This window comes from Microtus ochrogaster, chromosome 18 (genome assembly GCF_000317375.1).
Source record: "Microtus ochrogaster isolate Prairie Vole_2 chromosome 18, MicOch1.0, whole genome shotgun sequence".
NCBI classification, from domain to species: Eukaryota; Metazoa; Chordata; class Mammalia; order Rodentia; family Cricetidae; genus Microtus; species Microtus ochrogaster.
In genome coordinates, this window is record NC_022020.1 from 52,440,633 (window position 1) to 52,455,064 (window position 14,432).

The window sequence follows — 14,432 nt, forward strand, 5'->3', positions numbered from 1 at the left end:
CCATATAAGGAAGGGCTGTTTGTGGGTGTGACTGTGTCATACTGGATAAGTTCTCTCATACCACAAGCTGGGTCTTTGGGGACCAAAGACATCATTCAGACCCCATACAGTAACCGTGGGTGGTGACTTCTTTTATTTTTCTCCATAGAACAGTGATTCTCAACCTGTGCATTGTGACCCCTTGGGTTACATATCAGATATTTGCATCACAATTCATAACAGTAGCAAAATTATAGTTATGGAGTAACAATAAAATAGTTTTATGGTTGGGGGTCACCACAACATGAAGAACTGTGTTAAAGGGTCGCAGCATTAGGAAAGCTGGAAAGCACTGCCTTAGAATAAGAGGTAATGGATACATCCTGCTCCAGGCCACATAAGTGGAGCTAGGAAGGTCAGACAGGCCTGGTGTCCAAGCCTGTGCTGTCATCCACTCCTGGGGCTTACATGGTGGCCACACTGGTGGGCCCCGCTGGGTAACCAGCTATACCAGCCTCCCCAGAGAGCGGGCCCAGTGCTAAGTTGAGGAAGGAAAACCAGATCTTGTCATCCATGTCCCTCCTGTGCTTAGTTTGCAGTGTGCGTTGGGCCACTGGGCATTTCTATGAGTGATTTGCTAAAAGGAAAAGTCAGACCAATTCTTTATCTAGCCCATGAGCTAGATAAAGCCAAATGAAAGGGGTGTTTCTGGAATCTAGAGCTGGAGTTGGGACCGCGTGTCTTACTACTACCGAGGACAGAAAAACCTCAGACTTCTTCCCTCTTTAGGTTCCCTTTCATCTTCTCCACCCATTATCCCAAGTCCTGGCTTTAGTGCAGTCCTAGGAAAATCCTGAACGACATGGGCCCAGTCCTCATGAGAATCAGCAGATGCGGGGAGAGGGCCTGGGGTGCAGTTCTGTTCTCTCGGACAGCCTCTCCTTTGTTAGTAACTCAGGCAGCCTGTGTGCCCAGAGCATGCGCTGTTAAATTAGCAACCAGCCCTGACTGCTGCCGTTTTGTTTCTGTTTGGTGTGGCTGGTTATTTAGTTTGGAGGTTTGCTCTTGGTTTGGTTTGCTTTGCTTTGCTTTGCTTTGCTTTGGTTTGATTTGATTTGAAACAGTGTCTTACATAATTCAGGCAGGCCTGGAATTCATTATGTGGACCAGAATGTCCTTGAACTCATAGAGAAAACACACACACACACACACACACACACACACACACACACACCTGCCCACCCTTCTCTCCCCAGTACTGGGATTAGAGAAGCACACCACCACACTCTGCTACAGGCCCTTTGGAAGTCAGAGCACTCTCAGATCTCACCTCACAGTCTGGGTAGTTGCTGTTCCAGGCTGAGCCAGGGCTCCGGGAAAAGCTGAGGTGTGGCTTCAGTTGCTTCTCTGTCTTCCCAGGAGATTGCCTTGCCTCTTTGCCCAGATACTTCCTGTCTCTCACTGCCCCCTAGGCCAGCCAGCAACTGAGTGCTGTGGCCCCTCCTCCACGCATTACTTCTCCAGGTGTGGTTCTGACCTCACTCTGTTCAGTGACTCCCAGCTTTCAGCTTAGCCTCCTTGGCTATGCATATTGTGTGTGTGCATACATTCTTCACACATACATGCATGCATGTTTGCTTGAGCACTTGGGTTTTTGGCACAGCCATCTTTCCAAAACCTTTATGCCCCGTTAAAGAGCACCACCCCAGTGGCATGCACTCTGCCCTTGGAAGTGGAGCTTCCCAGAGAAGGAACACCAAAGGGATTCACTGTGACCACTGAAGGGACCCTGGTTCCAGCCACAGTGCCAGGCCCAATGACTAGTGCTCACCCAGTACCGTGTGTCCGGTTCGTCTGTGGCTCCAGGGCACCCATCACTCCCTGGCATGGATAGTGACTGCTGGTAGCCCAGACTCACCATCCTGCTTGGTGATCCTCAACTCAGATGCAGCCAGCAAGAAAAGCAAGGGAGTGTGGATCCATGCAGCATGGGTGAAAGACTCAGTAATTACACAGGATAAAAGAATCCGAGCCAAGAGGACTTCAGGCTGTGGAAAGTATAGGAAATACACAGACTGCAGTGCCAGAATCATACTTGCTTGGTTGGGAACAGAAAGAGAGGGCTGCAGAAGAAAATGGGGGCACTTCTAATAGTGTTGAATACTATTTTGATCACTCATTATTTTGTTCACAGTGATAATCTGATAAGCCAATACATGTTGAAATGTATCAAAGTGTACATTTGAAATATGTACAGTTAAGGGTCTATAAGTTATCCCTTCATAAAACGAGTGAGTGCACAGTTCCCAGTCAATGAATGACCAGAGTATCTCCAGAGGTAGAGACGTCACCAGACCCTGAGGTTCCAGGACATACTTGGGTTGATAGCCAGAGGGTCTCCTGCAGTGGACTTCCCAGAACCCCCAACCCGAGTCTGTGCAGTAGCCTGAAGAGAGTCCTCCTACAAGGCTGATTTTAAAAAGTGGAGTGCATCCCAGACAGCACAGCCTTCCTCTCTACCATAGCTTGGAAGAGGAAGTGGAAGATGGAGGGGACACAGAATTGTCCAGAATCCAGTTAGATGCTTTCTGGAGCAAGTGTTACTTGCCGTAGTAACCTGTCTGTCTAGGTTCCCATAACAAAATTCCTTAGGCAGGGTGATTGGTAAACAAAGTGATCTGGAGGCTGAGAAATCCAGAATCAAGGCCCCAGCAGAGTTGAAGTCTACAGAGGCCAGCTCTCTCTTCTGTGAGTTCTGTGTCCTCAGCCGGTGGAAGACACCAGTCTCCTTCCGGCTCCTGTAGATAAGTGGCGTATCCCTCTCAACGTGGCAGAGCCCCTTACAGTGGAGCCATCCCACTGGGTGACACTCACTGTATGAGGAGAGTAGACACAGCACCCAGACCAGAGGACTAGCGACATTTTCTCAGAGCTCCATGAGAATTAAAACGCTTTGGGAGAAGGAAAATCAAATGTTACATTTAATTTTGCCCTGCCTTGCGATGAATGTTAATGCCATGAACACACACAGCCCTGTGTGGTTAATTCCTTCTGCGTTGCCATTCTTCTGTATCTTTGCTTCCCGTCAGTTAAATGAAATTCCATTTTTAATTTCAACAGCAACACCGGATGCGGGAGAAGATCCCAAAGTTACGAGAGCCAAGTTCTTTATCCGAGATCTGTTTTTGGTAAGCAATTCTGTTGCCCTTGTGATGTCTACTTTACAGTTAATAACCTTGCTCTCTGCAGCTTGCTAACTAGCCCTTCATGGTCTCACTGTCTCCCTAAGTCCTGAGCCAAGAGAGAAGCAGTTGGTCTCTCGTGCCTCGGCACACTGACGTGAGAGAGGTTACATCTCTCACCCAGGTACTGAAGGGAGGAGCAGGTGACAGGGCCACACTCTGTTCACACACGTGTCTCCCAAACAGGAGCAAGTCCTGCAGGGTCTAATGTGCACACATTCAATCCTTGGTGTCTGCTTCCTCCATGCAAAAGCACCAGCAGGTTGGCATGAAAATGAAAATGAACTTGCCCAAATACTGCCCCCTCCCTCTATCAACTTGCCATGCTTGTCATGCCCGTTTTTGGTTTATTGGGTTTTTCCCCAGGATATACATTTATACCACTGAGCTATATCCCAGTCCTTGATTTTTTTTTAAGACAGTATGTGTAGCTCGGGCTGGCCTCAGAATCTCTGCGTAGCCCAGGCTGGCCACTAACTTACATCCTCCTACCTCTACACTTCTGGGATTAGAGGTGCATGTGAGCAGGCATTCATTTCAATGTCTTTAAGCTTGAAAATGAAAAACTGGGCCAGAGCTATAGCTCAGTGGTAGGGTACTTTGCCTACCTTGCAATGGTTGATGTTTTGGATTCCATCCCCAGCAACAAACAGACTCACAAGGGAAGCTAACATCCCTTCTGACCCCTCTCAGGAGTTTTATAACCAGATGAACATTTCCTCAAGACCCTTGATGTGGTCCTAAGAGCTCCCTAAAGGCTGTGTCCCAAGATGCTTTGCAGACAAAAAATGTTGGAAAGGAGGCCCTGGGATGCTTCCAGAGATCACCTGTAGCTAGAAAGTATGTATGATTCTGTTGGGGCTTTGGGGGCTGCCAAAGCAACATCCCATAGACCCCCAACATCTCACAGACTAGAGGCCTCGCCAATGGGAATGCTTCCTCAGAGCTCTGGATGCTGAAGTTTGAAGTCAGGTGCCAAAAAAAGGACTTAATCCTGAGGTTGTTCTTCTCAGCTCATGGATAGCATCCCCACTTTGTGTCCCTGTGATCAGCATCTCCATGCCTGTGTCCTGACCTCCTCCCCTTACAGGGACACCTTACAGGACAGCTGTGTTAGACTCAAGCTCAAGCTAAAGACTTTATTTAACCATAACTGTCTCTTTGAAGATCCTGTCATATCATATGATAAAGATATGCAGACAGGGGCTGGAGAGATGGCTCAGTGGTTAAGAGCATTGCCTGCTCTTCCAAAGGTCCTGAGTTCAATTCCCAGCAACCACATGGTGGCTCACAACCATCTGTAATGAGGTCTGGTGCCCTCTTCTGCCCGGCAGACATACACACAGACAGAATATTGTATGCATAATAAATAAATATTTAAAATAAAATAAAATAAAATAAAATAAAATAAAAAGATATGCAGACATATCCTGAGGCCCTGGAGAGTTCAGATCCAACACATAAGTTTGGAAATACAGTTCAGCCCAACCTTTCTCTGTCCCAGGTGGACCATGTTTAACCTTGTGCTTCCCACCGTTGACAGCAAAGAACTTTTCTCCAACACACACACACACACACACACACACACACACACACACACACACTCGGCAACAGTCCACTGCCAGCTAGATCACCTGTGTGGAAAATGTATACCTGAGATACAACCCATCACATGTGGGACTCTTAAATAAATTTGTTGCATCGGGTGGCACAGGAGTTGCATGGTGAGGCAGGAGGATGGCTATAGTTCTGGAGTTCAAGGTTGGTGTGGGCAGTATTGCTAGACCCTTCTACAAAGTAAATATAAATGAATTAAAACTGAGTTAGAGACAAGCTCCTGCCCCCACCTCAACGGCATGCACTAGCTGCCATAACTACCACATATCCAGGCAGGATATATTTCTGCAAGCAGACTTCTGTCCACCAGGGCAACATAGACAAACATAGATGCTGGAAATTTCTATTCGGGAAATCTTGGCCTGTCTTGCCCTCTCCAAAGCCTGCCTCAGCTCAGATTCAGTGCCTATGGCTGAGGGATGTTTAACTCTCTCCTGGGGCATGCTTGGTACCTGAGCAGTTGGGGAAGCCAGTCGGTCCAAGTCCTCTCTAGCCTCTCTATCTGGTCCTTAAGCTGTCCTCCCATTTGATGGCACTGGGGCCCTGTTGTCCTGAGCACAACCTTCTTCTCCACAGAGGATCAGTACAGCCACAGGCGATGGCAAACATTACTGCTACCCCCACTTCACCTGCGCCGTGGACACGGAGAACATCCGCAGAGTGTTCAACGACTGTCGTGACATCATCCAGAGGATGCACCTGAAGCAGTACGAACTCTTGTGAGGACTGCCTACCCCTCCTCCTCACTGCCGCCTCTCCTCCCTCTTGGCCACCCCAGGAGGCGGTGTATCTCCCCAGCCTGCGTGTCTGTCCACCCCGAGCCATGGTAGGGCATAGTGAGTGTTTTAGTGTCACGGGGCTGCCACCTGTCCTGTCCTAGGTATGCCTACGTGTGACCACCAAGCCTCTGGCTACCTCTGTCCCCCAGGTTTGGTTTCTGTAGCTTTTGTTTCTCACTGGACTACACAGCCTCCCACCACCAATCTGTATCACTGCAAAGCCACCAACTCTCACGTGGGGGATACTGCAGTGACCCGTCTGAGTGGGAACCTATCGATTCTTTGATTGGTCGAGGGGCTGACTCATCAAAGGCAGCGTGGTAAATCGGAGAAATACATTGTTTCAAATTATCAAGCATGATCACCATGGACTGTGGCTCTTTCTGGCTAGCAGGTAGCTGCCCCTTCTGATCTGCACTGGCCCAATGCTTAGAGTAGACCCGAGCCAGCCACAGAGCAAGAGGAATTCTTTCCGGCCACGGTTGCAGTGAGGGCCTCTCAGAGCCTCTTATGTTTAGGCAGAAAAGCTGCCCCATTCACTACTGCAAACTGTGTCCTGTCTATACATGGCGGTGTCCTCTACACCTTCCTGATAGCTGGGCATGGTCTTTCCTAGTTCCTCTTTGTTGTTGCTTTACTAGACTGTACAGACCCGCACAATGTAATACTCTTTTGTATGACTCCTAACAAAACCTCCTCCTTGTAGCGTTCTGTGCCTTGGTGATGGCCCCACCTGTAAGGAAATGTGTCCCAGCTGTGCCAAGCAGCTTGCGGTCCGCACAACCTGCTGCAGACACAGTGGGGAATCGGTGGGATCTGTTCATCTTGGGATATTTTTTTTATCAGGTTGGTATTTATGGACGATCGTTACAGAATCATCTACTTGACCAGCAGTGCCATCCCAACACTGGAACTGTCGCAGCCGCCTGCTTTCATTGCTCTGAATCTCAGCTGCTGCAAACACTTGGGACCACCCGATTCCAAGGCATAAATTAGAAGCTACTTTTTTTTTTTTTAGGGTACTAAGGGTTTTCTCTCCCCCCTCCCCCTCCCCGCCCCACACAGATGAAATGTTTGTGAAGACTCCTTCAGGTTCCCTAGGCAGGAGCAGGCCTACCACCCCCTAGTTAAGTTCTAGATACAGTCCCATCTTATGATAAACAGGTGACCAGAGGAAAGCAAAGTAGCGTCAATGTTGTAGCGGAGTGAGGGCAGGAAGGACAGCACCTTCTGAAGATGAAATACTACAAAGCTATTTACTTAGTATCTATCTATCTGCATTGCTAGGGACGAGCCCAGCACCTGGAGCATGCTAGGCAAGCACTCTACTGCTAATCCTTATCCACAGCCATGACGCCAGCCCCACAAAAACCTTTGTTTTAAATATAAAGACAGACTGTATGGCTGCTCCCCACATGTGAGATCTGCAGCCGCGACCTCAAGTTACGGTAGGAACGCCTAGAACATAAAAGCAGCTGCGTCAGGGCACTGTTGGCGCTACCTACGGCCAAGGCTCTGGGAATAGTTCTCTTAGGCTTAGAGTTTTCTGTAAAGATGTCCTAGGTTAAATATTCAACAGTACAAACACACAGGAGTGACCGCCTGTGTTGCTTTACTTATTCATCTACTTATTGTTCTCTCAAGTTTGTTCCACTTAAGTCAGCATTGCATAATGCTTTGTACACTCATCGTGGCTGAGACGCTCTTCTGGGGAAGGATGGCAGCCTCGGTCGCGACAGCACGCTCCTCGCCACTGTCTGTGCCACTCTCCACTGCTGCACAAACTTCCGGCTGAGCCCACACATGGCAGGAAAGTGACTTTCAGTTCCCCTGCACGTTCCAAGCAAGAAGAAAAGCTCACACACACACACACATACACGTGAAGTTTTATACCACTAACAGTTCCCTGTTACTAAAGAACTATTTAAAAGTGGTCTAGGGGCTGAATGTATAACTCTGACAGAGCACACATTCAGCATGCAGAAGCCCTGAGCTCAATCAGAATAGAAGAAATATAAATAAATAACATTCGATCATTATAAAGATCCAGACTCCTTTAGGGAAAAAAAAAATATGCTTTATTTTCAAATTCAAACATCCAGGTCCTCCATTTTTGAAGTTTGAATCACCAACAGGCATTGAATCAGATGTGACAGGTTTTTCTCCTAAAGAGAAAAGTCACACTTAACTGAAAATCTGGTTCCATCAGCACAGAAACAAGTTCCTGCATATTGAATCTGTCCTTTTGAGCATACAACTTCATGATCTATGAGAAATTGAGAGCCACTGCAGAGAGGGACAGAGAAAATCCAACTCTTCGGTACACACGAAGCCTCCAACGTGCACCAAGACTGCCGGGTCCTTTCTGGGGAAGCAAGGGCTGTGTGTTGTGCATGCTAGTGACAGTGTCCATGACATTTATATACTGTACAGATGCAACCTTTGATTCTACATATATTTGATAAAACAAAAAGACTTGTTATCGAGTACATGCTCCGTTTTCATAGCGTGAGAGCAGGACAGGCAGCCGTTTACTCTGCAGCCACTGGCGTGGATGATTTGGCATTCCCATGATGCGCACAAGGACAATCACTACTATTTGCTCACCTCCGCGGCTCACATGAGCCCCACCACAAGTCCTATGCCTTTGGTGTTGATTTATATTACCAAGAGGCAACAATCACTGGCTTCATCATCTTCTCGTGTGCATTCTCCACCGCTTCCAACCAGACAGAAGAGAGGAAGGCAAGCGTTCAAAGTGAGCTAAGACGAGGAGCACAAGGAAGCTAACCGCCGCGCCATAGGTGGTCAGCACCCTGTCCTCAAATGGGAGGTAGCACTTGGAGAGAGCGTAGTCTCTGGATGTCAGACTTCCCTGGGGAAGAAATAGAAAGTTGATGAGTGAGTCCCAAGGGTGAGTCCCAGGCACAGCAATCTGACTTAGAGGCTGTCTTCTAGGCCCCCACAGGTGGGTTCGGGAGGGAAGAGCCCTCTTCATTCAGGACCAAGGGGCTTTGGGCATCACAAGTCACCACCGGCCACAGAGGTGCTAGCAAAAGAAAGACACCAAAGCTCTGCTGGCTCGGGAAGGTCACATAGTAGAGTAGCCCTGAAGGGAGACGGAGAGGCATCAGTCCCAGAGGAACAAGAGCACAGAGTGTCCCTGCCGTCTGATAGCAGAGCAGTCACTGTCGCCCAGAGTACCCCTGCCTCTCCACAGTTCGCAATGTGGAATCAAGGCAGCAAATGTTTTCCCTTACTTGAACTTGAAAACACACGGGGCCCCCACCTTTTTCTAGGTAGAACCATAGAACAGCAGCATGAGGCTGAGTGCAAGACCCATGGTTACAAAGGAGGCATTTCACTGAGTCAGCACCTTTCCCCAGCTTGGGGGTTCTGTAGCAGCGTGCGCCTGGCACACTTAGGAAATGAGAGGTGACAAAGTCTACTTCACCTCTGCTCTCGAGATAAAATTCTGGCAGATGCTCCTCAGAGTCCCTCTGAAGCCATGATCTGCCTGTGTGTCCCCAGACAGGTGATTACAGACAGGGGGTGTATACAACTCAGAGTACAAGGAGGGCGATTGATTTCTGGCTTTTGTATGTTTTTACAGATTGCAGCCGTTAAATAGTTGATTCCTGTGTTGATCTCAATACTCCAGAAAGCTTTCAGATAAAAATAAAGGTTTACGTTACCATGATGAAGCTGGGGTTGTTTCTGTTCCTCCAACTGAAGGATGGGACGCTCACCTCGAGCACTCCTCCCGGGTGGAGCACCTCACAGGCGCTGTGTGTGTGGCCACTCAGGACCAGGCGAGGCTGGAGCCACCACAGCAGCTGGCAGCCAAGAAGAAGCAGGGAGTTAATGCTCAGACTGGCACTGATACACCCATGGCTTTGCCAGGGTCGCTGACAGGACCACCCACTCCATTCAAATAACGATAATCCTTAATAGGTAGGGCAGGCTTGTTTTTCCCCAGATTCCCTATTCCTAGTAAACCTTAGAACCCACTCTTCCTATCACAGACTTGTATATTATTACTTTATTTTTATAAATTTATTTCATAAATATTTTCCACAAATATATTTGAAATATAAATTTATATTTACATTTAGCATTTATAAATTTACATTTTAATATATTTCTATATTATACATAAATGAAATAGTTTATGTGTACATATATATATAAAAGTACATTTCTAATTAAATCACCCCAAATTAGACTCTAAATTTCAGTTACACTCAATTTATTTAAGTTGACTTAAAAATGTTTAGTGTAAAGATTAGTCGAGAATGTAATTTTAATTGAGATTAGGAAAAAGAGTGGATCTACCAAAGAGAAAAGGAAAAAGGGATTGAGCTGAAATCTGAAATGGTGTCCAAGCCCTCCCCTTCGTGAAGCTAGTAACCACAAAGGCCCTGTGTGTTCATCCTGCTGTCCCCATGTGACACAGGCATGCAGTCACATCACCACACACACACACACACACACACACACACACACACACACACCTTTTGTGAGGCCTCTTGAGAAAGAACATCATATTTCTCCTTAAAGGGGACATTCCTTTCCTCTGGAGGAGCAGCATCTTCACCAGAACAGTTAGCATCACTGGCCCGGTAGAGAGGGTAGTGCTGTCCGGGATTAAAGTGGATCAGTGATACTCTCAGAAGCGTGGTTGGTTGGACTTAGCTTCCTCCCCAAGCTCACCTGCAGCAACACGGGGGCGGAAAAGGGGAGCCGCTGCTCACCTTCACACTGGCTGGATCCTTGCACCTGCTGGTCAGAAGTCACCCTGTTAACCCAGCAAACCCAGTGTTTGCCCTCGGGGAGAGGGATGGGGAGCTGGGCAACTGACAGCCAGGGCACGACTCTGGCACCTCTGGAAGACACGAGTGCAGAGGCCTATGCTGTTCCCATGGTCTCCTACCTCTCGGGAGCAATTCAGTTTACGAGAAATCTCTCTGAGTTCAGCTTCCGCTTCAGAGCAGATGCTACAACCATCCCCTTCCATGGCGACGCTGTTGACCATCACAAAACTGAGGCAGACAGGAGCGGGCAGAAGGTCAGGCCACTGAGCACGTGTGAGAGCCGCTTTTCCCACTGTCCCCATGGAAACAGCATTATACACCCATAGAATGAGGAAGCAGGCCCAAGAGCAGCTTAATCCTGGCTAAACTGACTGTGAGTTAATACTGGCAAAACAATAGCATTATATCCAAGATTCAGCAAAGCTGGGCTTATTTCTGTTGCTCCAAATGAAAGAAAGAACTGTCTTGTAATTTGTGGGAAATCCTACACGTCAGACAACCCCTCAAACCAGCATCCAGTTAGAAGCATGTCCTTGGGCAAGCTCCTGCGCCTGTGTCTCACCTGTGCAAGCGTAGGGATGACCAGAAAGCCTACATCACCTGGATGCTTGGATAATCCCTAACCAAGATGGTAAAGTCAAGAATGGCTAGCCTCTGCCTTTGTCACATTTTAATGGACTCCCACAAAAATAACGCTTTTATGTCCTGTGCAAATAAATAGCAGCTGGGTATGGGAAAGGTACTTGTCAGCAAACTCGTTAAAATGTAACCAGTTTCTGGTATAGGGAACTGAAGTGACCTGAAATCTGGCAAGCATGTCTGAAGCACTACAGTTCCACAGAAGTCACTCAGGGACATCAGTCCCATGGCTACACAAAGGAAGGTATTGCTGGAGACTGCCCTGTGGCCGCAGCATGGCTATGAAAGAGGGGTACTGGTGAAAAACCCATGCTACTTTCACCACCAGCTCCTTACAGTGAGGGTCTCACTGTATCGCCATCAGCAGAGTTGTGGGACCACAGAGGGACAGGACTAAAAAGAAGAGGTTCCCTCCACTGTGTGGACTAGAGCAGAGCACACAGTCCCGGAAGTTGTACTGGCAGACAACACAGAATAGGTCCAGAGAGCCCCTGCTTATGGCCTCATTTGGGGATGTGGGTATCCAATAACCAGACTAAGGGCTAGGCTGCTCTCTTCGAAAGGTTAAGGCTGATGAACTAGGAAGTCAGAGAGTGTTACAGAACATTTGACACACTTGGCACCAAGTGCCAGGATATCATACCTATCGGAGTGACCTTTGTAAAATGGTACCAATACATTTGGATCAAATGAGAAAGTGCTTCACGATGTACACAGTGGTATGAGCCTACAGTCCCAGCTCAGGAGTTTGCCACTGCATGGACAACATAGCAAGACCCTGTCTGCAAAAGCAAAACAAAAAGAGCCAGAAAAGCACCCTGACAAAGTGGGTTGCTGAATGTCTAACAGTTGGGACAGTGCAGACAATGCCACACCCACCGTGAACAGGCAGAGTCATAGACTGATTTGTTCATTGTGGCTGGTTCTAAGTTTCCTATCTGTCAATTCCCACAGTGACCATCAAGCAAGCATGGTACCAAGTAACACAGGACACGGGCCTGACCATATGGCAACCACCTTTGAACAACAATGGATTTGAGCTGGGACCACCGTTCAGCGAAGGGTTCTCAGGCTCTGGGATCCACCCCCAGCACCTCATCTATTTTTTAAAAAAGTTCCATAAGAATTCGTAGATAATACTCACTTAACTCCTTTCCAAGAGAAGAGCCTTTCTGAGCTGAACACTTCTTCAAATCGTTTTATTCTGTATTTACTCATCCTGTATTCAATTATAAAAAGAAACCCTTTTCAGGCCAAGCTGTCTTAGCACTGTGACGTTACCATGAATATGAAAAATAGCTTCCACAATCTGGCATTTATAACTGGTCTCAGGCAATTGAGGCTCAAAGGTCAGGTCCAGTGTTTATTGCGGGGGGGAGGGGGGGGTGAATTACTGAGACCTCAGTGGGACAATAGGCAAAAGAGCATGGAGAAGCTGGTACACAGAAAGTACTTAAAACTGTCTGCCACAGAAGCGTCATAGCACACATAGTGTGAGCTAGCCAGCGGTGTGTGGACTTATATTCTGACTTCAATAACAGTTTGACATCAAGTGTCCATTTTCATCCAGAGGTTGAAGGCAGGAGGATCGCAAGTTTGAGGGTCAGACAAAAAAATAAATAAATAAATCGCCAAGTGTGGTGGCTCTTTCAATCCCATCACTTGGGAGCAGAGGCAGGCAGAGTTTGGGGTCAGCCTGGCTTGCATAGTGAGTTCCAGAGCAGCCTAAGCTACACAGTGAAACCCTGCCTCAAAAAGTAACAAATAAAAATATTTAATTAGTTACATTTTAAGTTAGATTCTTCTCATGGCACATACAACTCACTCATGCTAGGTATTTGCCAAGGGTATAGATATGCCAAAAAAAAATTTTTTTTTTTGTTTTTTTGTTTTTGTTTGTTTTTTGAGACAGGGTTTCTCTGTGGCTTTTGGAGCCTGTCCTGGAACTAGCTCTGTAGACCAGGCTGGTCTCGAACTCACAGAGATCCGTCTGCCTCTGCCTCCCGAGTGCTGGGATTAAAGGCGTGCGCCACCATCACCCGGCAAAAAAAAGTTTTTTAATTCCTTAAGGAGCCTCCATTTCCGAACTTCCATCTTTGAAGGAAAACAAATTTCTTCAGTGAAACACAAATATGGCTTTCCCCAAGTCTTGACAACTTTAAAACACTAATAATGGTTGGGCAAGCGTTCTTGGGGTGCGATTCTTCCACACAGTACTCACTGATAGTGGAAGCCAATGTCATGATTGCCGATAACCACCTTCAGCTGCACGTGGCTGCCGTGCCTGAACATCTTCTGAAACCGCTGGACATCATCCACCCAGGCCTGCGGGAACAAGAGCCACAGTTGAGAGCCTCAAACCCTCCTTCCTCTGGCAAAAACAAGATCCTGTTTTGATTGGAGAAGGCAACCCATCTTCCACACAATGACAAAGTATTTGGTTTGGTTGGGTTGGGTTGGGTTGGGTTGGGTTGGGTTTGATCTTTCGAGACTGGGTTTTTTTGTATAGCCCTGACTGTCCTGGAACTAGCTTTGTAGACCAGAGGTCGCCTGTGTCTGCCTCTCAAGTGCTGGGGCTGAAGGAGTCCACCACCACGGAGGGACCAAGTTTTAATTCTTTTCCAAGACATCTATTAGCAGTTGTGGTAAATGCAGTAGAACTTGCTACAGGAAGCTGAAAATTTTTCCCACTTAGGGACTCGACACTCAGGGAAGCCAGGATTATGGCTCATGACACCGAAAAGAGTTTCAGGAAGAGTCATGGGAAGCAGTGTCAGGTTTATCAAGTGTCCACAGTTTAGATTTAAGAGAAGGCATCGAGGGGAGGCTGTGCATGTGCCTAGACAGCTGTATGCATGGTGTTGTGACTTTTGAAGTCACATTGCTCAAAAGATATAATTTCTGTTCCCTCATGTTTAATTAGAGGCTGCTTCTAAGGAAGTACAGTGGTTTAGAGAATGGGTTCGTAGCCAATCCAGGACCTCTTTTAAATTGTTATACATTTTAGTTATTTGTGTCACTGTCATTCTGTCTTTGCACCTGTGGCCAGCAGGCTTGGCGGCAAAGCGCCTTCCCCTGCTGCGCTCTCTTTCCAGCTCCCGAAACTTCAATAGCTTTGGAGCTGCTCTGGCAAATGTCAATGGAGTCGTGACTATTTCCCAATAAAAAGTCTCTTTAAACTGCTGGAGCCTGTAGATTTAAAGCTGCAGGGTCTTCATGGCAAAAGACAACAACAGCAGGATCAACCTACCCCTGGACCCAGCAATACCAAGAGAAGCCCTATCATACAACAAAAGTATATGCTCAACTATGTTCATAGCAGCATTGTTTGTAATAGCCAGAACCTGGAAACAACCTAGATG

At 47.3% G+C, this 14,432-nt stretch overlaps 2 protein-coding genes across 4 annotated transcripts in view; one reads left to right on the plus strand and one right to left on the minus strand.

Moving 5' to 3' along the window:
- The window catches only part of Gnal (G protein subunit alpha L), a 111,093-nt gene extending 101,776 nt beyond the window's left edge, over positions 1-9,317 (plus strand). For both annotated transcript variants that reach the window (XM_005356219.3, XM_005356220.2), the window contains exons 11-12: positions 3,100-3,167; positions 5,415-9,317. In XM_005356219.3, coding sequence (XP_005356276.1) covers positions 3,100-3,167; positions 5,415-5,561 — 215 coding nt within the window. In that variant the 3' untranslated portion in view covers positions 5,562-9,317. The remainder of the gene's footprint in view (positions 1-3,099; positions 3,168-5,414) is intronic.
- Mppe1 (metallophosphoesterase 1) overlaps positions 8,310-14,432 on the minus strand; it is an 18,533-nt gene continuing 12,410 nt past the window's right edge. Inside the window, exons 5-11 of one of the 2 annotated variants that reach the window (XM_005356218.3) lie at positions 13,292-13,395; positions 12,215-12,289; positions 10,551-10,659; positions 10,331-10,396; positions 10,132-10,254; positions 9,313-9,453; positions 8,310-8,492 (exon numbers count right to left, since the gene is read on the minus strand). In XM_005356218.3, the coding sequence (XP_005356275.1) occupies positions 8,310-8,492; positions 9,313-9,453; positions 10,132-10,254; positions 10,331-10,396; positions 10,551-10,659; positions 12,215-12,289; positions 13,292-13,395 (801 nt within the window). Of the gene's footprint in view, positions 8,493-9,312; positions 9,454-10,131; positions 10,255-10,330; positions 10,400-10,550; positions 10,660-12,214; positions 12,290-13,291; positions 13,396-14,432 lie in introns of both variants that reach the window. The other variant, XM_013349526.2, reaches the window with a different exon arrangement.